The sequence below is a fragment of the Papaver somniferum genome, unplaced genomic scaffold (genome assembly GCF_003573695.1).
Source record: "Papaver somniferum cultivar HN1 unplaced genomic scaffold, ASM357369v1 unplaced-scaffold_150, whole genome shotgun sequence".
Taxonomy (NCBI): domain Eukaryota; kingdom Viridiplantae; phylum Streptophyta; class Magnoliopsida; order Ranunculales; family Papaveraceae; genus Papaver; species Papaver somniferum.
Genome location: NW_020624377.1, coordinates 1,350,914 through 1,376,237, shown reverse-complemented (window position 1 = coordinate 1,376,237; position 25,324 = coordinate 1,350,914). Strand labels below are relative to the sequence as shown.

Here is a 25,324-nt window from a genome sequence, read left to right as displayed (position 1 = left end):
TCCTGACTCATTTCGCCGACGCGACCATCACCCATACTGGCCGATCACAACAAGGCATGCTGATTGCTTAGCAACCCTTGCCTCCAAGTTGCAATTCGAAGGGTCAGAGAAAGCTATCATAGTGCAAAGACGAACTGTATCATCCACGTGGCTTAATCAAACTGAAGAAGCTCAAGCAAATGACTGGAGAGCACCTATCATTCATGAACTGAGCAGCTCCATTACAGAAGGGACATCAGCCTTAAAGAGCTGAAGAACTTCTTCTTGCTTCATGGGCCTTATACCATCGCAACCCGATGCCTCTCTATCACGATGCCTGGGTGATGAAGAAGCGAAAGAGAAACTCGAAAGTGTACATCAAGAAGTGTGCGGACAGACGCTGGTAATAACACTTTATAGAAGACTCCAGAGACTCGGGTACTATTGGCCTTCCATGGAAACAGTCGAGGACTTTGCAGGGAGCTTGTCCTAATTGTCAGACACCTCCTCATCATTTGGAAGTGCTAACACTCCTTCACACCGGGGACTGGAGGCAGCCTTACATCGAATATCTTCGAGACAACAAATCGCCACCAGAAAAGAAAGATGCAATCAAACTCATACAGAGAGCTAAGAGATTTGTTTTTTTGACGGAATCTTATACCGCAAAAGCTTTGGAGGAGACTTGTTGAGATGCCTAGCCGAAGATGAAATCCTGACAGTCCTGAAAGAAACTCATGAAGGAGAACATCAGGGGAAAAAGAAATTGTTTCTCCAAATCCACGAGAAATATACTGGCCGACTATGGAAGATGATGCAGCCGCATACGTTCAGAAGTGCCATAAATGCCAGATTCACGGTAATCTCATTCATACCCCTTGTCTTCCATTACACTCTGTGAATAGTCCATGGCCTTTCTATAGCTGGGGACTTGATATCATCGGGAAGATCAACCCAGCATCCTCAAAGCAGCATGAATACATCACATACTGAATATTTCACTAAGTGGGTCGAAGCAATCCTGCTCAGAGGTACCACAGGGTTAGCTATTGCAGCCTTCATCAAGGAGCATGTTATATATAGATTCGGCGTCCCTAAACATATCATCACAGATAATGAGACTTCTTTCGCCAACCAAGATGTCGAGAAATTTCTCAAGGAGTACGAGATTAAACAGATCTTCTCCACACCATACTACCCCCAAGGAAATGGCCAAGCAGAGAGTACCAACAAAACTTTGATCCGGATTATCAGTCGAACAATTCATGACAATCCACGATCGTGGCATGAGCAACTTCCCATGGATTTGTGGGCTTACAAAACTGCACCGAGAAGCTCAATTGGAACGTCACCGTATTCGCTCGTCTATTGGACTGATGCTATACTCCCAGCCGAGATAAAAATTCCTTCAGCAAGGATTGCAGCGGCTAGTGGAATACGATGGGATGAAGCTGAAGTGTCCAAGTCAAGAGTTGCTGAACTAGACATGCTTGAATCAAGGAGAGCTAAAGTAGAAAAGTACGTGGAGGCTTATAAACAGAGGATATCAAGGGATTACAACAAAATGGTAAAACCCCGAACTTTTCAAGTAGGAGATTTGGTATTAAAGACGACAAAGCACAATCAACAAGATATGTCTGCTCCCAAATTCTCTCCGAAATGGGAAGGGTCGTATGTTATCATCAAAGCGGTGTCTAGTGGATACTACAAAATTTTAGCAATCAGTGAAGGAAAGGAAGGAAATGTTATCAATGGCAAATGGCTCAAAGCCTATTACGCTTGATCAACATCAGATAATTAACCTTTATTTCAAATAAATCTCAAATGTAATCTATTTCCTTCAAAGAGCATGCAAGATGCTCATTTGTTCATCAAATATTCATCAATTGAAAAAAAACTCCTCATGCTATCAGATTATTCTACCTTGTCAGAAACCTACATTTCAACTCTCCTGAATATTCACTCAGAGCAAACCATCCAGCAATGGATAATCCCTGTAGGAAACCCTGTCGAGTTTCTTCTGGAAGATCCTAGTCTTTGCCTTCGAATCCTCAACCGCCATCTCGACCCTCGCTGACTCCAAAGCCAATATCTTTTCCTCCTCCAATAAAGCAGTGGTCATGGAAATCGCATCAGCAGCCTCCGTCACCTTATGGATCTTAATTATCTCAAGACGACGGCGAATCCAGCTCACATTGAATCGAAATATCTCGCAATTGGAAATCATCTCATCCCACTTGTGTAGTTCCTGATTCTTGACGTCTCGCAGGTGCATTTGGTTCATTTCTTCAATGATCGGTAGCAGCCCAGCAACTGTAGTCAGGAGGGTGGGTAGAAAACCTTTCCACACTTTTATAGTGGAAATATGCCCATACTTTCTCCATATCTTAGTATACAGAGGTGCCTGGCACTTTGGAATGACGAATCCACCAATCACCTCATTATCTGGGAAAGTGTTAATCAATGGAGCTTCAAACAAGATCCCAGCTGTCGAGTATTCACGGGCATTAACACTGTCTTCTGTCTCCACGGATTCTGCAGAATCTTCACATGCTTGATTGCTACTATCTTCAACCTCGACCACAGTCACAGACTTTCCACTCTTTCTCTTTCTAGCATCAACAACGACACGAACATCCGCCTGTGATGAACGGGGAAGTGTTTAATTTTGCCTGAATTAGACATAGTAAAATTTCAAGGATTATAAGATTGCTTACAGATGATCCAGTCTCAGCAGGAACCGACCTATACCGGGCAGGAGTTATAGCAGTCCGCTTGGGCCTTGAATTGTGAGAAGAAAGATTCTTATGGTTATCCTGCAACAAATTATCTTCTACGATCAGTAACCTCAACTGAACGAGACGGAAAAGATGTGCAACTTACCAAGATTCTACTCCATGTTTCGACTGAAGTCCGTTTTGAGAAGAAGTATTATCAGCAGACATGATATGAGAGGTATGGTGATCGAAATTTCTTATGTGATGAAACTAACTTAGGAATGGAGGAAATATTGGCGCAAGTGATAAACCCTAAATCTACAAAGATATATACAAGATACGGCAGGAACTTATCTCCGATTCAGTTACGAGTTTTACTGAAACCCTAAGTCTTGAACAAGGTCAAACGGGAGATGCGGAGTAAAATATTGCACTGGGGACTGACCAAGGTTAATTGTGATCGGCAAGTCACACGGCCCCATGTACCATACAGCTTATGTTTGGATATTTTCATAAGACGAAGAACCACAAGAGTTAAGGGAGATTACAATGAGTTCGGCATGAAGATTGGCTCGGTTTGCTTAATTTAATCAAGAAGAACTCACGTTAATAAAATCTCTCGTTCGAAAGGAAGACCTAAATGCTTCAATAAAAATTTTCGAATGAAGACATCTACTACGAAGATTGAGAGTATTCAAATACTAAAAAGAAAAAGAGATCGAAAGTAAAGCTACTCGTCAGATCCATCTGAGTTATCAGATTCATCATCACTGTCCTTCTAAGAGTCTTCATCACTATCCTTCTCGGAATCCTCTTCTTCGGAATCACTGTCATGACTATTGGTGACGTCTGGATGAGCATAAAAATCATCATCTGAATCTGAATCTTCTTCCTCTTCAGCTTCAGTGTCAATCTGCTCCATGGGAATTTCGATTTCTCTGGCACATTGATCAGGCAAACCCCAAGTGTTTTCTTCTTCAGGAACATCATCATCAGAATCAGAGGGTGCCCCGTCCAAGAATTGGCGTTTTTCCTCAGCTCTCTGTATTTTGCGCCGGATTCGATCCTTTTTGCACTGACGAGCATCTTTCTCATCGTCTTCGGCTTTTCTTTTCCTGAGTTCGGCAAATGTAACTCTCCGCTCATTCAAGGGTACGCTGGGCTTTTCTCCCTCATCGCGAATTACCTTGGGTCTCGAATTAGCTATGGGAGCTTTGGGATCTTCGTCAGAACCGGAGGAATAACTACGACTGCTGGAAGCCGGCATTTTCTGAAACCAAGAGCATGGAGTTATCGACATGCAGATAAATTCATCCACAAAATGGTAATTATTGAATCTTACCTATTTCAATTTCACTAACAATAGTGGTTGCAATACAAGAGTTAACGCACGAGATCAATTCGTTCCTTGAAATCTGCAATAACGAACAAAACTTCATTAGTTCATGGAAAATGATTTTCTCATAAAATCGTATACATAATTTTCATAACGTGAACATTCACACAACTGAACTATGAAATTTACAATAAGACATGATTTCATCATAAATAAGTTGTCTAGTTTGAAGGTTACTCAAAACCCATGTCTTGATTTTATAAATCAATAATTAATGCAATTTGTTCATATAAATTTTCAGAATTTATCTAATAAAAAAAATCCAGTGAATAAAATATGTCATCTGTTTCACATAAAATATGTCACGGCTACATATATATTAAAAAAAAAAAATCCTTCGTATTAGTGTTTTATTAAAAAAACGAAGGTTTATGCTAGTTTTGTGAAAGCTCACATCTATTAAGGTAAAATCTTGGTTCACATGAAAGCTCATACACTAAGTTTTATCATTGGACCTAAGTCCACATATATAAAGAAGTCTCTCATAAATCAGGTATTTTTATTAGTTTTCAAAACTAACGATCGAACGAACATACGTTTGATAAAACAAGGGTTTTTATACAAAAATCACATCAACATATACACATGTATAGAATTTTGACATGGTGAAAGCATGAAAAACTCATAAAATCAGCAAACTTTGAAAAAAAAAAATCGACTCACCTGACGGCGCCGGCCGGAAACTGGCCGGACGGTAATCGGACGACGGCGGCAACTCCGGCGGGAAAACTTCCTGTTCTCTGCTGTGACGTGAAGAGAGGGAGGAGGTGATGATGGTGGTCGGTCGTGAAAGAATAAAAAAACAAAGGGATTAATTCCCTTTTATACCTAATTTTATTTCCAAAACCTAATTCCTTAAGGATTTCCTTTTTAGGCCCGGCCCATGAATCCTAAACCAACCAAGGTTCCACCATCGAATCAGCGGTTCTACATGAATTTATGTTCAATGGATGATGTTCTATTATGCCACATAGGTTTCCGCTCAAACCACGGCTTGCTCATTCAGTCGAAATCCGGTAAGATCTTATCTTATGACTAAGTTTAATTACTTATTTTTGTCTGTACCTGGAAAATCACCATTCAATGCTGACCGAGGAACATGAAAGTACCTTACTAAGCAGGGGATTTAATGCAGATGGTGGATTTTCGACAAAGGGTAGAATTGTAAAACTATACTCCAGATTCGACAACCAGACGAGTATTGAGGCTCATGTCTCTCATCAAAGCATGAAAGCTCATACCATAAAATCTCTGACTGAGAAGGCCATCTCTCAGAGTACATGTAGATGTGTAGTCTCTCAGCCGAGGCCACGACACATCTCATGAATACTGAACAATTTCAGTAATTACTCCGGATCCGGCAATCGGATGAGTATCGAGACTCATGTCTCTATGCATGAAAGCTCATGCCACCTCTGATGGAGAAAGTCTCTTAGGGAAGATGAAGATGTGTAGTCTCTCAGCTGAGGACACATCTCATACTGTATAGAATCGAAATATTAGGCGGCTCCTAGACAGCATGTCTGCTAGTATAGAGCGACAACGTCTTCGGGATGTAACCAGGTTTTCCCCAACTATGCAAGAGGAATATGACACTCCAGCACGTTCATATTGCTCAACCCTCAGATAATTAATGCTCCTAGATTGGAAGCCCTTCTAGTATAGAGCCAGCAATTAATTATCTTAAATCGTCTGAATATCCAACAATATTCTACGAGCCATCGTCTGAATATCCAGCAATATTCTATGAGTCGTCAATTAATCGCCTGAATATCCAGCAATACTCTACGATTCCTCGTTATATTTCGTTACTTCAATCTGTGGTTCTTCCCAGCAAAATTCCACAGGTTATTAATAAATATTCAACGAAACAGGCATCTGAGCATCAAATAAGCCCTGACAAAAATGGTGCAAGTGTAATTAGCAGATAATGCAAAGACCAGCATTTTGAATGCACGAACGAGCATTTCAAAAATACGAACGAACGAGAAACCTATGCAAAATAGGAAGGGAAAATAATAATAATAAAATATTAAGCAAAAGCGCCAGAGGACTAGGCTCACTAGCCGGCCAGTCATGTCGTGACTAGTCCCGCGCCCAATTTTATATTTTATCATATTTTTACTATTTTCACGATCTCATGAAAATCCTCTTGTTCGAGCAAATTTCCTTTATTTCAAAGAAATTATCTAAATCACATGATTTTATCAAAAATAATAAAATTAGGGAAAGGTGTCGCGGGACCGAGCACCAGCCGGCTATGTCTTGGTCGTGGCCGGTCCCACACCTCCCGTCCTATTATTTTATTATTTCTTCTCAAATTATGAAAATTCCTTGTTTTTTTGAATTTTCCCTAAAATCATGAAAATTACCTAATTTCATGTATTTTTATCTAAATCACATGATTTTATCAAAAATAATAAAATTAGGGAAAGGTGTCGCGGGACCGCCGGCCAGCCGATCATGCCTTGGCCGTGGCCGGTCCCACACCTCACGTCCCATTATTTTATTATTCCTTCTCAAATTATAAAAATTCCTTGATTTTATGAATTTTACCTAAAATTACCTAATTTCATGTATTTTCTCTAAAATCATGGAAAATATTAAAAAATTAGGAAAACTTGTGGGACCGGGCTCTAGCCGGCCGGCCATGCCCTAACCGGTCCCAAGCGGCCATTATTTTTATTATTATTTGGTGTTTTGTTTCCTGATTTCATGAAAACTCCCTGATTTCAACAAAATATCTTGATTTTCAACAAATCCCTTTGATTTTATGAAAATTATCTAAAATCATCAAAATTACATAAAATTGGGAATAGTGCCTTCGGACCCGCGCCCATTGGCCGGCCGGCCATGCCACGACCATTGCCGGTTCCACACTCCGATTCCCTATTTTATAATTTAATTTATGTCTCTCATCTCATGGAAGTTCCCTAATTTCGCCAAACTCTCCAGTTTCATGGAATTTCCCTTAAATCAGAGAAAAATACATAAAATCACATAAAATTGGGAAAAGCATGTGGGACCGCGTGTCAGCCGTCCGACCATGCCCTAGCCGTGGCCGGTCCCACACCTTGTAATTCCTTATTTTATTTATTATATTCATCATCTCATGTATTTTTGCCGGTTTCAGCAAAACCATGGATTTTGCATATTTTCTCCAAATGTTGCTCAAACGTGCACCAGAAAATATCAAATTCTCAGGACTGAAGCGTGAACATTATGGTGAGATGGGAACATCCCCTTGACCGACCAAGGGTGACCATGAGGATTGCAAACAGCTGGTCCCGCGTGCTTTAATGATTTTAACCTAATTTGCTCAGCTGCTCATATTAGGTTCAAACTCTTTCCAAACAATTGGAAGTTTGCTCAAATGACCATCTACTGGTCCCACGGCCATCAAGAGACGATCCCATGACCTCTTGGCCGGCCCCTCATATTTTCCATAAAACCAGGTTTTATGATTTGTCGCTCACACGAGCATTATTTCAGTAAATGATTAAACCAACATTTAATCATTCTTTCACCAACTGGTCCTCAAGAGACTTTGGTATTTTTGCTCATTCGAGCATCTGGGCGTTATATGGTGAACCCGTCATCCTATGTAGTCGGTCTTATGTGATTTGAAATAAATCATTATCTCGGTAAAATTAAGGTTTTGAATCCAGAGCTCTACAGAAACGTAATTCTAAGCAGATTCGAACACTTTGATAATTTGATGTTGATTCCATGATTAAAAATTCGTATTTATTTTGCTCAACCCAGCAGTCAGTAACTTAAATCAATATTTTACTTGGTCGAGCTACCAACAATTCATTAAAAGAACGATATTTGTTCAAACTAGCAATATTTGCTCGAACTAGCAATATTCGCTCGAACCGGCAATATTTACTCAATTAGCAATATTCGCTCGGACTAGCAATATTTTCTCAAACCAGAGAATTTTGGTTCAACTACCAATATTCAACAATTTAGCAACACAGTTTTGCTCGTCTTAGGTTATGATGATACCTCGTCTCAGCAGACACGTTAAATTCATGAGTTTCGAAACATTTACTCACACATGTTCAACTCAGCGCTACATGGACTCATCGTCCCATAAAGTCAGCAACTGACTCCAAAATCACGAGATTTCAATCGTGTCACATGAGGGGATATTAACTAGGGTTTTGGTCTGGCGGTCTACGGCACGTGTGTTCACCCACGATGAGAATGTGATCAAGTCGTGCAATCAGTTGGAAGAGTCAGCAAAGTATTGGGTGGAAAGTTAACCAAGTCTCTGCACGATGAGTAATTGGTTTTAACATGATTTCCCCATTTCTCATTCTCTGATTCCAGCAACTGTCACACTTCATAGGATCAGGGTGTTTTCAACTCCGGCATTATAAAATGTCCCTGAATCCTGATTGAAAAGACAGAAGTTTTTGAACACTCTAACAGCATTCGCCAAGACGAGAAATTTCTCATCAAAGTTCATACAGACAATCTTTCGTCTACACGAACTCACAGAAATTACTCTCAATTGAGCAAAATTCAACCATTCAGAGCATTTTTATGCTGAATTCAGAAACACACCTACAATCTCAGATCTACATTGATCTCATGTATTCCCCAGCTTCCCTCCTACAGATCAACCCATCCTCTATTGTGACCGAATTGACTCTGGAACGACCATTGTTCTTGGTTTAGGCTGGGGTCTTACAGATTGATCTCTCGAACTTAAAGCACTCCCTTCTTGCAGTGCATCTGTGTAAGGTTCAACATTTCTCTCGGTTCAAGGAGTCTCCACACGGTCGACTCTTCAATTCCATAAAAGCCAGCAAATCGTTTTTACCCACTCACAGTATTCCATATGTATTAATAGTTTTGTCATTAAAATTGACAAAGGGGGAGATTGTCAGAGCATAGCTTGGTAAACCTCGCATGCGTTGCTATCTCAAGCATGTTTGTCAATATTAGTGATCAAAACTATAAGTCTTGATTTCTAGCCCACATAGCTAAGTCTCGGACTAGGATAGAAAAGTGTAGTTGAGCTCAAGGACTTCATGGCGATTCATCATACAATGACGAAGATCTATACAAGGAACCGTGGAACTTCATCAACAAAAAGGTATGTGGAGACTTGAACTTATCTATCACTCAAACGTCTATCTCTTCTATCTCCTACTTCTTATGAGGCAAAAGTCGTATGCTATATAGACTACATCATGCACATTTGACATTTCGAGCTGAGCATTCATTGCTTATCTTTTATCTCGAAATCGTGTGTTGGTAAAGCGTTTCACTTTGATCAAGTTTATCTTCACCTAGTGACGAAAGTCATGAAAAGTTTCAATCACTTTGAGAATTGCTCTGACGTGAATCGTTCTGTGAATAACGGCTACATAGCATCCTCTGAGAATGTCTCAATGATTGAAATTAGAGTTTAGATAACATAACCATGTATTCCTTGAACCGAAGTTTTCGAACTTTGTTGATCAAGAGAAATCGGGAGGATTGTGGAATTGGCTTGGCAAGTCCGCGAACTATCGGAAGTTCTCGACTGAGAATTTCTGGTGGGATTTTCCAAAACTCGTTTGTGTGCTAAGTCCGCGAACCCAATTCGCTAACTGGCGGAAGTTCTCATCCCGAGAATTTCTGCTGAGTTTGGAAAACTCAACCGATTAACTTAAGTCCGCGAACTTGTTTGTGAACTTAATAGGTTATGATCTAAAGATGTGCTCTGAACATGAAACATTAAATTAATAAGGAAGGCTTTATGGAAACCGTGGCTATAATGTTTATGAGCCGATTCAATCGAATCGAATCATCTTTGTTTCATTTGTGTCTTGTTTAGTTACATAAGATCTCATAGCAATTGAACAACTCTGTAACTAGTTCATTTGAGTCAATTGAACTAGTTATGGTGAAGAAGAACAAGGTTAATATGAAATGAAAATATGGTTAACCTTTTGGGTTACTATGTTGAACCAACATACACGTACACGTTTGGGCATGGTTTTCAGGAACCCAGTAAATGTATACCCAAGTGTGTGTGACAAGCTAAGTTTTCGATCTAACAATTGAGAAATATTAGCTTGAATCTAAATCAGGTTTTCATCTAACAATGAATATGGATTGCTTTGTAACTAAGGCAAAACCCTGATTTGAAGGCTATATAAAGGAGACATCTAGCATTGTGCAAAACTAATCCCCATACGTCTGTGTGATACTAGTGCGCCCGCTAGAGTCGATCTCCATTAACCTTTGATTTTCTTCTCTAAAATCAGGTTAACGACTTAAAGACTTCATTGGGATTGTCAAGCCAGACTGATACTACTTTATCGTAGTTGTGTGATCTGATCTTGCATCTTCTATCGTACGAGTACAATCGATTCATTGTCTTGAGATCGTGAGAGTTATCCGATAGGCAAGATAAAGAAGTCACAAACATCTTCGTCTCACTGTTTGTGATTCCTCGACAACCCGCTTGTGTAGTCAGGAAGGATTGTAGAAAGGTGATTGATTAATCTAGGCTGTTCTTCGGGAATATAAGACCAGATTATCAATTGGTTCATGTTACCTTGATTTTATATCTAAAGACGGAACAAAACCTAGGGTTTATCTGTGAAAGACAGATTTATCCTCTTATAGACTTTTCTGTGTGAGACAGATCTTTTTATTATCAAGTCTGTGATTTTGGGTTACACCAACTCTTGGTTGTGGGTGAGATCAGTTAAGGGAATCAAGTGCGTAGTATCCTGCTGGGATCAGAGGCGTAGGAGTACAATTGTACCTTGGATCGGTGGGAGACTGATTGGGGTTCAACTATAGTCCAGTCCGAAGTTAGTTTGCAGTAGGCTAGTGTCTGTAGCGGCTTAATACATTGTGTATTCAATATGGACTAGGTCCTGGGGTTTTTCTGCATTTGCAGTTTCCTCGTTAACAAAATTTCTGGTGTCTGTGTTATTTCTTTTCCGCATTATATTTTATATAATTGAAATAATACAGGTTGTGCGTTCGTGATCATCAATTGGAAATCCAACCTTTGGTTGTTGATTGATATTGATTGATCCTTGGACATTGGTCTTTGGTACCGTCCAAGTATTCCTTGTATTTGATAAAGACTCGCTATTGTTTTTAGCTTGAGTAAAAATCAAATCAAGAGAGAGATATTTACTCCTTGAGATACTTTTATCTAGATTGAGTCTGACTGTCTAGTTGATTCTCTAGCAAAGTATTTCGGAGTTAGTCCATACAGATTGCTAAGAGAAATATTGGGTGGTGTTGTTAGACCCCCGTTTTGTCAGTGGGAGTGATACATATAACCATAGTATTGTGGTCAAAGTTGTATACAATTGGACTTTGATGCTGTGTAATAATACTATGACACTGTATAACAATGATTAGGTGCATTTTTTTTCTCATTGTTATCGATACAGATCTTCAACAACTGTGATGCTGAACTTACAACCTTTAGGATCATGGAGTACTTGGAAGTGACGAAGACTTCGAGTCGCGTTGAAGATTCCAAGGAGATCAAGTATTTGGATGATAAGGTACAATTTCTATCTATTTTGTAATCCATATGTATTAATAGTTTTGTCACTAAAATTGACAAAGGGGGAGACTGTTAGAGCACTTCAACATGAATATTATTCATCATAACTAGATTTAGCTTACTAAGGGATTCTTGTTCTTTCTGGAGGTATAACTCAACATCAAGAGATAAACCTTCCAGTTTCTTTTCAAGACCTGTAAACACATCAAGGGATTTTAAACCAGGTGGAGGTTTAGGTAGAATTTCTTCTACAGATTTTATTAAATCAGTCATGGAAGAGAACTCAGAAATCCCTGCATCTGGCGGTGCGTTTATAGAGATAACAATTTTCTCCATAGAGTCAGATTGCCACAAACACAGACTTATGAGGTCTTAAATGTGTTTGCCTGCTCTGATACAAATTGAAAAAGCGGGGGTCTAACAACCTCACCCAATATTTCGCTTAGCAATCTGTATGCACTAACTCCAATATACTTTCAATAGAATCAACTAGACAGTCATACTCAATCTTAAGAAAAAGTATATCAAACAGTTATATCTCAATTTCTCAATTCAATCCGCAATCAAACAAATAGAAATTTGCGAGCCTGATTGAATATAAGAGAAATAACTTGAACGGTACCAAAGACCAATATTCAAGGATCAATCAATTTCAATCAACAACCAAAGGTTGGATTTACCAATTAATCGATTCAACGCACAACCTGTGATATTTCAATTATATAACAAAATATAATGCGAAAAAGAAATCACACAGACACCAGAAGTTTTGTTAACGAGGAAACCGCAAATGCAGAAAACCCCCGGTACCTAGTCCAGATTTGAACACCACATTGTATTAAGCCGCTACAGACACTAGCCTACTCCTAGTTAACTTCAGACTAGAATGTAGTTGATCCCTAATCAATCTCACACTGATCAAGGTACAATTGCGTTCCTTACGCCTCAAGAACCACGCCGGATTCTGCGCACTTGATTCCCTTAGCTGATCTCACCCATAACTAAGAGTTGCTACGACCCAAAGTCGAAGACTTGATAAACAAATATGTATCACACATAAAAGTCTATTGAATAGATAAATATGTCTCCCACAGAAGTACTTACGAGTTTTTGTTACGTCTTTTGATAAATCAAGGTGAACATGAACCAATTGATAAACCAGACTTATATTCCCGAAGAACAACCTAGTATTTTAAATCACCTCACAATAATCTTAATATATTAATGAAACAAGATATTGTGGAATCACAAACGATGAGACGAAGGTGTTTATGACTACTTTTCAATCTTGCCTATTGGAGATAGTACTCAATCACAATAGAAAACAGCAAGATCAGAACACGCAACTACAGAGAAAATAGTTGGGTCTGGATTCACAATCCCAATAAAGTCTTTAAGTCGTTAACCTACAGGGTTTCGTGAAAAACCTAAGGCTAAAGGAGAATCGACTCTAGCTTATGCAACTAGTATCACACAAGAGGTGTGGGGATTAGGTTTCCCAGTTGCCAGAGTTTCTCCTTTATATAGATTTCAAATCAGGGTTTGCAATCTAAGTTACCTTGGTAACAAATGATTCATTATTCACCGTTAGATGAAAACCTGATTAGATTCAAGCTAATATCTTTCAACTGTTAGATCAAACTTAACTTGTTATACACAAATGAAATGTACCTTCATTTAGGTTTGAGTAACCGTACCTAAACGTGTACACTTAATCGGTTTAACAATAGTTAACCAATGGTTAGCCATATGAGCACTTTCATATCAACCTTATTCATCTTTACCATAACTAGTTCAAATGACTCAAATGAAACTAGTTAGAGAGTTGTTCAATTTCTTAGATCTCATACAAGTATACAAGATACAATTTTAGTAAATTCGATTTTGATTCACTCGAGTCAATTCATGAACATCATAGCCACGGTTTTCAAAAGATTGCATTCCTTATTATATAACTGTTTTAGTTCATGAACAAACCGATTTTAGAAAGTAACCTACTTAAGTATGCAAACGAGTACACATACCTAAGTAGCCGGACCGAGTTTGGTTACGCCAGTACACGTACGGGAACGCATACCAATTCACACTTCCAAACTCCAGCAGAAATTCACGAAACCCAAACTTCCACCAGTACGCGTACGGGTACGCATACCTAGGTTCCAGACTTCTAACAACCAACCAATACGCGTACGGGTACACATACTTAGGTTCCCGGTTTTGTATTTTACACAAATGTGAATACAAACTATGTTTATATCCAAACATGGTTACTTGTTCTAAATTCTCATTTCAATGATTGAAAATTTCTTAGAGGATGACAATAGTTGTTATCCACAAAATATTAGCATCAAAGCGATTTTCAAGTTATTGAACTAATCAATATGACTTTCGTCAAGAGTAAAGATGAACTTGGTTAACGCGAAAGCTTACCAACACATATTTCGAGAAACAGAAAAGTGAGTTAAACTCAGCTCGAAATAGCAAATGTGTATAATTGAAGTCTATATAGCAATACGACTTTTGTCTCAAAATAAGAGATATAATAGATAGACTTTTGAGTGATAGATAAGTTCAAGTCTCCACATACCTTTTGTTGATGAAGTTCCACAAGTTCCCTTGAGTAGTTCTTCGTCTTCATTCAATGAACGCCGTGGAGTCTAAATCCCAACTACACTTACTATCCTAATCTGAGACTTAGCTATAAGTAGACTAGAAATCAAGACTTATAGTTTTGGCAACTAAACTTGACAAACAAGATTGAGATAGCAACGCTTGCGAGTTCCACCGAGCAGTGCTCTAACACACTGCTTCTAGAAAAAGACCAAACCAAATAACTCTTGCAAAGGGGCAAAAACAAAATAAATGTTGTTCTGTTTCTTGCTCCTTGGAGTTATACATTGGGCACTCCATATATATGTCTGTATTATGCGCTCCGAGTCTTGAACAAGTTGGGAGGGATTTTTGAGCTAATTTCCAGACGAATAACTTGATTCTCGGAATTGCTTGGATCTTCCATATCTTTTGTCAGGGAAAAACATTTAAGGTATTGTTTTATTGATCTTGATTTATGAGAACATTATATTTATTATTTCCCGAGAAGGTTCCTGAAGGATGATGTTGCCATCTTATTTTGTCTTGTTCTTGACTTTTTAGAGATATGGTTTGAATTTTTGCTTTTATTTCTGGGTCAAAATAGTTATCAAGTTTATCTTGGTCCCATCTATCTTCAGGAGATATCAACTCATTTACCCTCAGTGGAATAGGTTCTTGAATATTAATGGTTTTTGAATAATATATGTATTAGGAACCCATTTATCTTCCCAAATTTTTGTAGATTCTCCTTTTTTGACTTGCCGGACAAAATTACCTTTAATGAGGTTTTTTCCTTTTTGTATGCTAGTCCAAATCCAGAATAATTTAGAAGACCTAGAAGATTCCAGTGTATGAGAGTTTGGGAAATATTTAGGTTTGAGAAGTTGAACCTAGAATTGGTCCTGATCTGTAATTAGACGGCTAGATAGTTTAATGAGGACAACGATGTTAAATTGGTGGAGATTCTTGATCCATTTGAATTTCTGTTTAAATATGTGATCACATGATATTTTGTGTTAAATTTTGGACTATGTAAAGTTATTGTGTTTTATTTCTCCCGATCATACAATCAATTCATAAATTTAAGGTCAGATTGATATTATTTTATATTACGATGCAAAATACAAATTTTGGATCATGATGCAGATTTTAGGGAATGAGGAAATTTTGGAGGTTGTAGACTTTCAATCATAGAAGTTACCACACAGCTAATTTTGAAACTCCGTGCACATGTTAAATTGTGTGGTAGATTGTGAACCGCAGTGCGTCTTTTGACCGATCACGTAGTGCATTGGGCTCAGGTGGTACCAAATCTGCATCCATCCACCCGTTCTCCACTTTTAGGTCACGACGCTGATAATAATCTAAAGGAAAAAATTGTGCCTATCATGTCATATTCTGGGTCCCAAGTAAATTATGAACCAAAGTCAAATTTTTGGTTGCGAGACCATTTTGGATATGAGATTCTGTATCTCAAGGTCAAGATTAGGTCACGTATTATGAAATTCTTTCATGTCATGAGATTTCTTTCGAATTATTTTCTATTACATGGCAATTGAAGGTCACACCGACACTTTTGGGATACAATGCGGCCAGATAGATTCTGGATTACGAGGCAAACTTTGGATCCTTTAGGACTGGTTTTAAATTACCCCATATAATCGCTAAATATAACTTGCACCAAGGTAAAATTTGTAACACAATGAAATTTTTTGATCACGTTGCAGAGTTTGGGGTCACTGGACCCAAGTTGGCCAACTAAAGTAAACAAATTTAAGCTCATAATGAAAAAATTGTGCACTGGATAGGTTTTAAGACCACAATGATAAATTTTGAGTTAAGGTTTAAGATTAAGACTAAATCCTATCATCATCTTATCATTCTTTTCCTTTTCATATCTATTTATTTTTTATTCATTGATTAGGAGGATATGGGGGAATATCCCTCATATCTGCGTTACGTTGGCTACAGATAAAACTTGGTGATGTGCCCTGCCACAACTCAGACACCTTAAACTCCCAGAGTGTTTTGCTAATAGGTTTGCCACACTGTTACACTCTCTTATTACATACCATACTTTCCATAGTCTAGAATTACATACCTTACTTTCCATAGTCTAGAACTATAAAGATAATATTTTATGTCTTCGACCAGCCGACTATTGTATCAGCACCATTGATTGAAGCAGCGACATTGGACGAGTCCGTCTCTGAAATGATGTTGTCTAGATGTAAACTCATAGCCCAGCCCACTGCCTCCAAAGCTGCTATACATTCAGCCTCCTTGGCACTTAGAAGTCCATATATGAAGACGCATTTGGATCCCCAATAAACCCTTGCAAAATCCCTTATGATTAGACCTACACCACAGTGTTTATGACGTAATTTAAAAGAAGCATCAAAGTTGATAGCCAAGAATGGTGCCTCTGGAGAGACCATCTAATGGCAACTGCAAGATGAAACTTAGCTTATATAAAGACAACTCTCTTTATTGATGTTTAGAAAATTTCTCAAAACTAAACACAAGCTCTAATCTTGCTCATATGATCAACCACAACTTTGGTGATCATATATATATAGAACTATGAATTCCTTTTCCTAGTCCTATTACCTTATTACATGTCTTTCCTTTTCTTAGAACTAGATGACGTCTAATTCCCTTAGGATTACATCAATTTCCTAATCTTGTCCTAACCAGCTTGTTAGTGACTTCTATGTTGAAGTTAATCCAACATTCTCCCCCTTAAGCTTCAACTGTGCTTGTGAAAAATCTTGTACGTATGATGGTGCTCTCGTCTCCCATGGCTCGGTGTAGACAAGCTCTGATACCAATTAAAGGCAACTGCAAGATGAAACTTAGCTTATATAAAGACATCTCTCTTTATTGATGTTTAGAAAATCTCTCAAAACTAAACACAAGCTCTAATCTTGCTCATATGATCAACCACAACTTTGGTGATCATATATATATAGAACTATGAATTCCTTTTCCTAGTCTTATTACCTTATTATATGTCTTTCCTTTTCTTAGAACTAGATGACTTCTAATTCCCTTAGGATTACATCAATTTCCTAATCTTGTCCTAACCAGCTTGTTAGTCACTCCTATGTTGAAGTTAATCCAACATTCTCCCCCTTAAGCTTCAACTGTGCTTGTGAAAAATCTTGTACGTATGATGGTGCTCTCGTCTCCCATGGCTCGGTGTAGACAAGCTCTGATACCAATTAAAGGCAACTGCAAGACGAAACTTAGCTTATATAAAGATAACTCTCTTTATTGATGTTTAGAAAATCTCTCAAAACTAAACACAAGCTCTAATCTTGCTCATATGATCAACCACAACTTTGGTGATCATATATATATAGAACTATGAATTCCTTTTCCTAATCTTATTACCTTATTACATGTCTTTCCTTTTCTTAGAACTAGATGACTTCTAATTCCCTTAGGATTACATCAATTTCCTAATCTTGTCCTAACCAGCTTTTTAGTCACTTCTATGTTGAAGTTAATCCAACATTCTCCCCCTTAAGCTTCAACTGTGCTTGTGAAAAATCTTGTACGTATGATGGTGCTCTCGTCTCCCATGGCTCGGTGTAGACAAGCTCTGATACCAATTAAAGGCAACTGCAAGATGAAACTTAGCTTATATAAAGATAACTCTCTTTATTGATGTTTAGAAAATCTCTCAAAACTAAACACAAGCTCTAATCTTGCTCATATGATCAACCACAACTTTGGTGATCATATACATATAGAACTATGAATTCATTTTCCTAGTCTTATTACCTTATTATATGTCTTTCTTTTTCTTAGAACTAGATGACTTCTAATTCCCTTAGGATTACATCAATTTCCTAATCTTGTCCTAACCAGCTTGTTAGTCACTTCTATGTTGAAGTTAATCCAACACCATCTACTATCTCTAGCTAAGTAATTAAAGGGATGTTCCATTTCATATTTGATATCATTAAACTCATTCTCATAGTTAAGGACAAAAAATGTTTAATTTCATGTATAACTGCTCATATTTACATTTTGAGGAGGGAAAAAAGATTCAGAAAAGCCTAAAACACTTCTAATGTTGCAGCAACCGCAAAAACATCCTCATTTGTATCAGTACACCCTCCATGTTTACATCCACACTCCTTCCAGTTCTTCGTTGAAAACCGAGTTTGGCTCTTATTTTTCAATGTATGGATTGTTTCTGGCACTGTAATCTTCATCCCGATTTGCAATGAAGCGGGTTTCGAATTGTCGGAAATGCTATTGCTTTTTGAGATTGTTGGAACCCATTTCTCAATTGATAGCTCAGTTGATTCCAACACTTCTAGCCATGAAATTTCAGCTGTGCCCAAAACTTTAGACCTTCCGAAAATTGATTTTGTACTTCTTGATCGGAGCTCAAACACTATAGTTTGTTGACTAAGTTTATCAATAACATCCTTATCTCTCGAACATTCGAGAGATATCGAATGATTCCAACATGGATCACACACAGACGATGATGCTACTTCCCGGGTATTGAGTCGAATTCTTTCGCTGGTTTCATTCAAGATATAATATCTAACAAATAGAGTTCCGTTGGTGGAGAAGTCAAGGTTCTTAGCTCTTATGATTCTAAGTTCACAGTTAAGTGAAGAACAGTTTTCACAAGTAGCCATTGAGAGAAATTGATACTAAGAGAGAAGTAAGGAGAGAGGTTTGAGTACTTGTTGTATTTTGAGGATGTGAGTTTTGTATATTGAGCCTTTGGTGTTGGAGGATTATATATAGGGTTTTTTCGGTTTTGCTTGGGAATATACTCTATTGTCAAGTTGATTTTCCACTTACTAAAACGAATGAATGAAATCCCCACCCAAATCTTTGCTTTGTGCTTAAACAAATAGTATATGAACTTTATTTTAGTTCAAAGAAATTAAAAACACACAGTGCTGCACAGTTGACCACTAGTTAAGGATATCTGGCTATGATCTCTTGGAGATCTTGAGAGGCTAACTACTATCCAAAGCATAAAATATTAATTAGTGAATAAAGATTTTGAATCTTATGCCTGGGGGACTCCAGGAAGGAGTGAAGAACACAAGGTTATTGTTATTAGGATTTGCATTAGAATATGAAAGACTGTAATGTGGGTAACACGTTGGATTTATCTTGTGGTTTAGATTAACAACAACACCAAGATAAATCTCAAAGACTCGAACAGTACTGCTAGCTAGCTACTTAAGTAGATACTCACTTTTTCTTAAGATTAAAACTAACAAATTGTGCACTTTTGAAATCCCATGGAGTTGTAATTTTCAAGATCAAACACTTTAGTAGTGCCGTTATCTTATACTATATGATAGTATATTTGTAAAATAAAGTGTCCTTATCTTATATATGATATATTTGTAAAATAAATGAGATCTTACTTATCTTGCTAGAATCTCTTGATACTGAACTGAAGATTACCATCCAGTAATAACAACAACAAAAAAAGATCATGCACACAACTTTTGAAGTCTCATTCTAACCGTAGCCGGAGGCCCTGGATAGAGCTTTTGAGGTGAAAATAGTATTTTGCGGTATAAAAATTAAAGAGGTGAATTCAATCTTACTATCAAGAAAGAAGATGTTCTAGTTTAGAACTATAAGTGATCAAGAGAATTGAAGATTTCAACTGCAACTTTAAATTTATGAACATTAGTGTTTTCAGAAGTATGTGGACAACACGTTGGATTACCTTGTGGTTAATATTAACAACATAAACACTATTTAAATTTAAAGTATGTAACAAACAAAAGCTTAGCATAACATAAAAATAATACATCTTGATCCCAACTTGAGCATAAGATAAAATCTAACAAGACTAAAAATTAGTATATATGACCTTTCTGAACTTTTGAAATCTTAGAAGAACAACTGCAATATCTGATCAAAACCAATACTAACGTCTTTATTTAATGTATTTGAAAAATGGGATTTTACTTATCATATCGCATTCTTTCAAACCCTATCCTTAGATTTCCTATCTAGCTATAAGCCTATAACAGAAGCATTGAGATCTTGAGAATCATGAGAACATCTTCCTTTATTATTATGTCCGGGTTCCCAAGGCTGCTAATAGGGGTACCAAATTGAATTGGGGTGTACTAAATTGCATATAGGACACAATATATTTTGGGTAAGGGATTGGTACACCCCAAAGCAATTTTGGTACCCCGTTAGCAATCTTGCGGGTTCCCTCTGAAATTTAGCTAGCTTAAAAAACTAACGTTATTGGAACATAACTGCGGCCAACATGTTTCCCTAATACCTGCTGGCCAGACGCACAATGTGCCTTTTGGGTCACGTCATTTTAATGAATTGGATCCGGATTCAGTTACGATGCGTTATAATCGAATGAGAAAATTTGTGCCTATCACGTATTCACGTTATATTTGGGATACAAGTAGATTATGAATTGAACCAATGTCAAAAATTGGGCTAAGTGGTAGATTCTAAATCTCATGGAAAGTGATTAGATCATCTTCAGCGAATTTCAGGTCATGATCTCGAGTATTTAAAGTTATGTCGTCAACTTTTGAGCTAGGATGCGGGTATTACGGAGGTCAAATAGATTTTGAATCACGAAACAAATTTTGAATCCTGTTCCTGTAGCACCGATTTTAAATTACCTACTAAAGTTTATGTTTCCCTTGCAATTTTGATTGCTAAATATATCTTCCCCGGAGGCAAACTTTGTAACACAATGAAAATTTTAGATTAAGTTGCAGAACTAGGTCATTGCACCCAGGTTAGCTACCTAACCAAACAAATTTAAGCTCGTAACTAAAAATTGTGCCACAAGATAGATTTTGGGATACAATAACAAATTTTGAGTTAAGGTTTAAAATTAAGATTAAGATTAAGGTTTAAGATCAAGACTCCAATCCTCCTTTGGGCTGCAGCAGCAAGGAATAGGGTTCACGTGAACTTCACCAGTTCAGTGATTAATGATTGGATAAGCTGTTCATAGAATGTAATTTTATTTTCGTTTGTTTTTGTCTACCATCACTAATAACATTCTGTAAATTCTCTAAAATCTAATATATCTTCTTTTTACGGATAAAAAAAAAAAGAAGATTAAAATACATCTCCTCTTCAAGAGAATTTAATTACCCAAATAAGTGTTCCATTTGATATTGATTTTATCATTTAAATGTTGCTAGGAAAGAAAGCACAAAAACAACGCAGAATACCAGAATTGAACCATTCACCATAAACTCATTCTCTTGGTTGAGCACAAAATATTGTTTCATTACATATACAACTACTGACTACTCGTATATAATTACATTTCGAGGACGGAAAAAAGATACTGAAATCTGATAATTAAGCCTAAAACACTTCTAACGTTGCAGAAACTGCAAAAACATCCTCATTTGTGTCACTACACCCACCATGTTTACATCCACACTCTTTCCAGCTCTTCGTTGAAAACCGATTTTGGTTCTTAGTTTTCAATGTATGTGCTGTTTCGGGTACTGTAATCTTCATCCCAATTTGCAATGAAGCGGGCTTCAAACTCTCGGAAATGTTATTGTTTTTTGAGATTGCAGGAACCCATTTCTCAACTGATAGCTCAGTTGATTCCAACACTTCTAGCCATGAAATTTCAGCTGTACCCAAAACTTTAGACCTGCCAAAAATTGATTTGGAATTTCTTGATCGGAGCTCGAATACTATACTTTGTTGACTAAGTTCATCAATAACATCTTTATCTCTTGAACACTCGAGCAGTATCGATTCATTCCAACACGGATCACACATAGACGATGATGGCACTTCGCGGGTATTGAGTCGAATCCTTTCGCCATTTTCGCTCAAGATATAGTATCTAACAAACACGGTTCCATTAGTGGAGTTGTCAAGGTTGTTAGCTCTAATGATTCTAAGTTCACAGTTAAGTGAAGAACATTTTTCACAAGTATCCATTTAGAAATTGATTGTAAGAGAGAAGCAACGAGAGAAAGTTTGAGTACTTCTTGCGTTTGTTGTTCTTGCTGAGGATGTGAGTTTGTATATTGAGCCTTTGGTGTTGGAGGGTTATATATAGGTTTTCTTGGTCGTGCTAAGGAATATACTCATTTATTTAGTTGATATGCCACTAGACTAAAAAGAACGAATGAGATCCCCACCCAAATCTTTGTTTTTACTAGAATAATCAGTGTATGAACTTTATACCTTGGTTCCAAGAAATTCAGAACATAAAGTGGTACACAGTTGACAACTACTTAAAGGATATATATCTTGCTTGATCTCTTGGAGATCCTGAGAGCGTCCACAGTGGGAGAGTAAACCCAAATATTTGGTTTTTTGAACAGACGTAGTGGAACGTACTATCGATCAAATTTTGATCAACGACTAAAACCCAGAGTATATTTGGTCTGGGACCAAGACTAAACCCAGATATAGTCGAGCGTTGATATACTTCACGCCCCACCACCAGGCGGACATATAGTGCACGTCCCACATCAGGCGTTGGTATAGTCTACGCCCCACACCAGGCGTTGGTATAGTTTACGCTCCACATGGGGCGTACGTAAAGTCTATGCCCCATTTTTTTTTTTTAATTATTTTGTATGGGGCGGGCATTATACCCCGCCCCATTCTTTGTTTTGAAAATCAATTTAGTGGGGCGGCCATTATACCCCCGCCCCATTCTTTGTTTTGAAAATCAATTTAGTGGGGCCCACTTCTTTCATTTTTTTGGGCCTCCGTCCCACTTCTTTCATTTTTTTTTTTAGTGCACGTCCCAATCAGGCGTTGGTATAGTCTACGCCCCACACCAGGCGAACGTATAATGTATGTCTGACCAAATTTAGTCTTTCAACCGTAGCGTCACACACCATACTAAACCCAAAATTTGATCTTTTTTTCCCTCTTTGGTCTTTGGTTATACTCGCACCACTGCAGTTGCTCTGAGAGGCTAACACTTTCCAAAGCTTAAAATATTAATTAGTGAGTAAAGATTATGAATCTTCATTTCTTTTATGCCGGGGGGGACTCCAGGAATGAGGAACAAAAGGTTGTTTAGGAACGAAGAATATGAAGGAATGTATTGTGGATAACACGCTGGATTAATCTTGTGGTTAATATTAATAACAACACCAAGATAATCTCAAACACTCGGACATTAGAACTCGAATAACTAGTTAAGCAGATAGTAGATCCTCACTTTTTCATAAGATAAAATCTAACAAATTAAAAATCAATTTCTGTGCACTTTTGAAATCTTATGCAGCTGTATTTTCAAGATCAACACTTCAATTGTGTCCTTATCTTGTGGTTAATATTAACAACATAATCCCAAACACTATTTAAACTTAAAGTAGATGGATTAAACAAAATAAAATTAACTATATAAAATAAAATCTACTACATCTTGAATGATCCCCACTTGTGCATAAATTAAAATCTAACAAGACAGAATTAGAATATATGCATTGCCTTCTTGAAATCTTTGAAACAACAACTGCAATATCTGATGGATTTTAAAAATGTGATTTTACTGGATACTCTTGAACCCTATCCTTAGATTTCCTATCCAGCTATATGCCTATAGCAGAAGCATTGAGATTTTGAGAATCATGAGGACACATCTCTATTACAAAAGTTATCTTAAAAAGCTAATCTGATTGGAATGTAACTGCGCCGAACATGTATCATATCTTAATTGGTTAGGTTTAGAAAACTTTCTCGTTGCACGCTATATCCGCGCCAATGCTGCTGCGTCTTTTTTTTGTTTATTTTTTTACATCAGGAAGGTTTTAAAACCAACGTGTTTCCCTGCTTAGAGTACTACCTGTGTAGACGAACTTTTTTCACTAATTTATAGAGCCCACACCTTACGCTAATAAATAAAATAAAGACTTTTCAGGTGATCAGTATCCGGTGCAGATTCATGAGCTACATTTTGCACACCAAGGTTGGTCATGCATCACGAGACAAATTTTTAATCATAGTGTAAGTTTTGAGATTTGGGATTGGAAAGTAGATTATCTCTCACGAGGCAAGTTAAAGTTACGGTCACAGCTTAGATTTAATTAGACAAACACTGTATTACAATAGGCAAATATTGAACATACCTCATAAGGCTGGTTTTCTTGGTAAGGCTAACCTATTTGGTCCATCAAAGGCTGGTTTTCTTAGTGAATATTTTTGAAGGAAGATGTGATGGCTGCAATCAATGAATTTTATGACAAAGGAAGGCTAGATTGGAGGCTGAATTTGTCGTTCTTAAAACTTATTCCAAAGAAAGAAGACTCTGCAACAGTTAAGCATTTCAGACTTTCAAGTTTAATAAGTAGCTTTTATAAGATTTTATCTAAATTACTGGCTGAAAGACTTAAGGTGGTAATCCATGATTTGATTTCTAATTCTCAAGGTGATTTTATTAAAGAAAAACAAATTCTTGATAGCATTCGTATTGCCAATGAGTGCATATATAGCAGGTTAAGACAAAAGCTTCCTGGTATAATGTGCAAGATAGATATGGAGAAAGCCTTTGACAATTCATCCGGCCTTCTCTATTCTCCATTCTGCAAAAAAAATGGTTTTGGTGAGAAATGGATAAAGTGGATGAAGTGACTGGTGCGCAGTTCTCAATTCTGGTTAATGAGGAAGTTACTAATAGGGTAAAACCTTCTAAAGGTATTAGACAGGGTGATCCTTTGTCACCCTTTCTTTTCTTCTTGTAGTAGATGTTCTTTCTATTTTGATGAATCAAGTTGTGGAACAAAGAAGAATGGGTGGTTTTCAGGTGGTGGAAAATAGCACTGTTATCTCACATTTATAATTTGCAGATGGAACAATCATTCTGCTAAATGCTTCTAAAGAAGAGTTGAGAAGGTTGCTTGTTATCCTATGTATGTTTGAAGTGTTAACTGAGTTAAAGCTTAATCTGCATAAAAGCTCTATTACAAGTATTGTAGCTGATGATATGATTCAGGATTTGGTGGCGAAATTAGGTTGTAAGATTGAGTGCTTACCAGTTACATACTTAGGAATGCCAATTGGAGCAGGTAGGAGGTCGGGGATCATTTGCGAAATCATTATTCAAAGGACGTAGAAGAA

General features: G+C 37.4%; 2 protein-coding genes across 2 annotated transcripts; both read right to left on the bottom strand.

Annotated features, from left to right (window-relative positions):
- Positions 1-18,253: 18,253 nt before the first annotated feature.
- Positions 18,254-18,949, bottom strand: LOC113335951. The gene has a single exon (XM_026581954.1). The coding sequence runs from the start codon at positions 18,886-18,888 to the stop codon at positions 18,292-18,294; it is 597 nt and encodes a 198-aa protein (XP_026437739.1). The 5' UTR covers positions 18,889-18,949; the 3' UTR covers positions 18,254-18,291.
- Positions 18,950-21,559: 2,610 nt separating this feature from the next.
- Positions 21,560-22,239, bottom strand: LOC113335977. Its single transcript, XM_026581975.1, has one exon. It carries the CDS (start codon positions 22,181-22,183, stop codon positions 21,587-21,589), a length of 597 nt encoding a protein of 198 aa, XP_026437760.1. The 5' UTR covers positions 22,184-22,239; the 3' UTR covers positions 21,560-21,586.
- Between the last annotated feature and the right edge of the window lie 3,085 nt (positions 22,240-25,324).

Excerpts from the sequence above, each read along its gene's own strand:
- LOC113335951 (XM_026581954.1), bottom strand. The coding sequence starts at position 18,888 with ATGGCTACTTGTGAAAACTGTTCTTCACTTAACTGTGAACTTAGAATC.
- LOC113335977 (XM_026581975.1), bottom strand. The coding sequence starts at position 22,183 with ATGGATACTTGTGAAAAATGTTCTTCACTTAACTGTGAACTTAGAATC.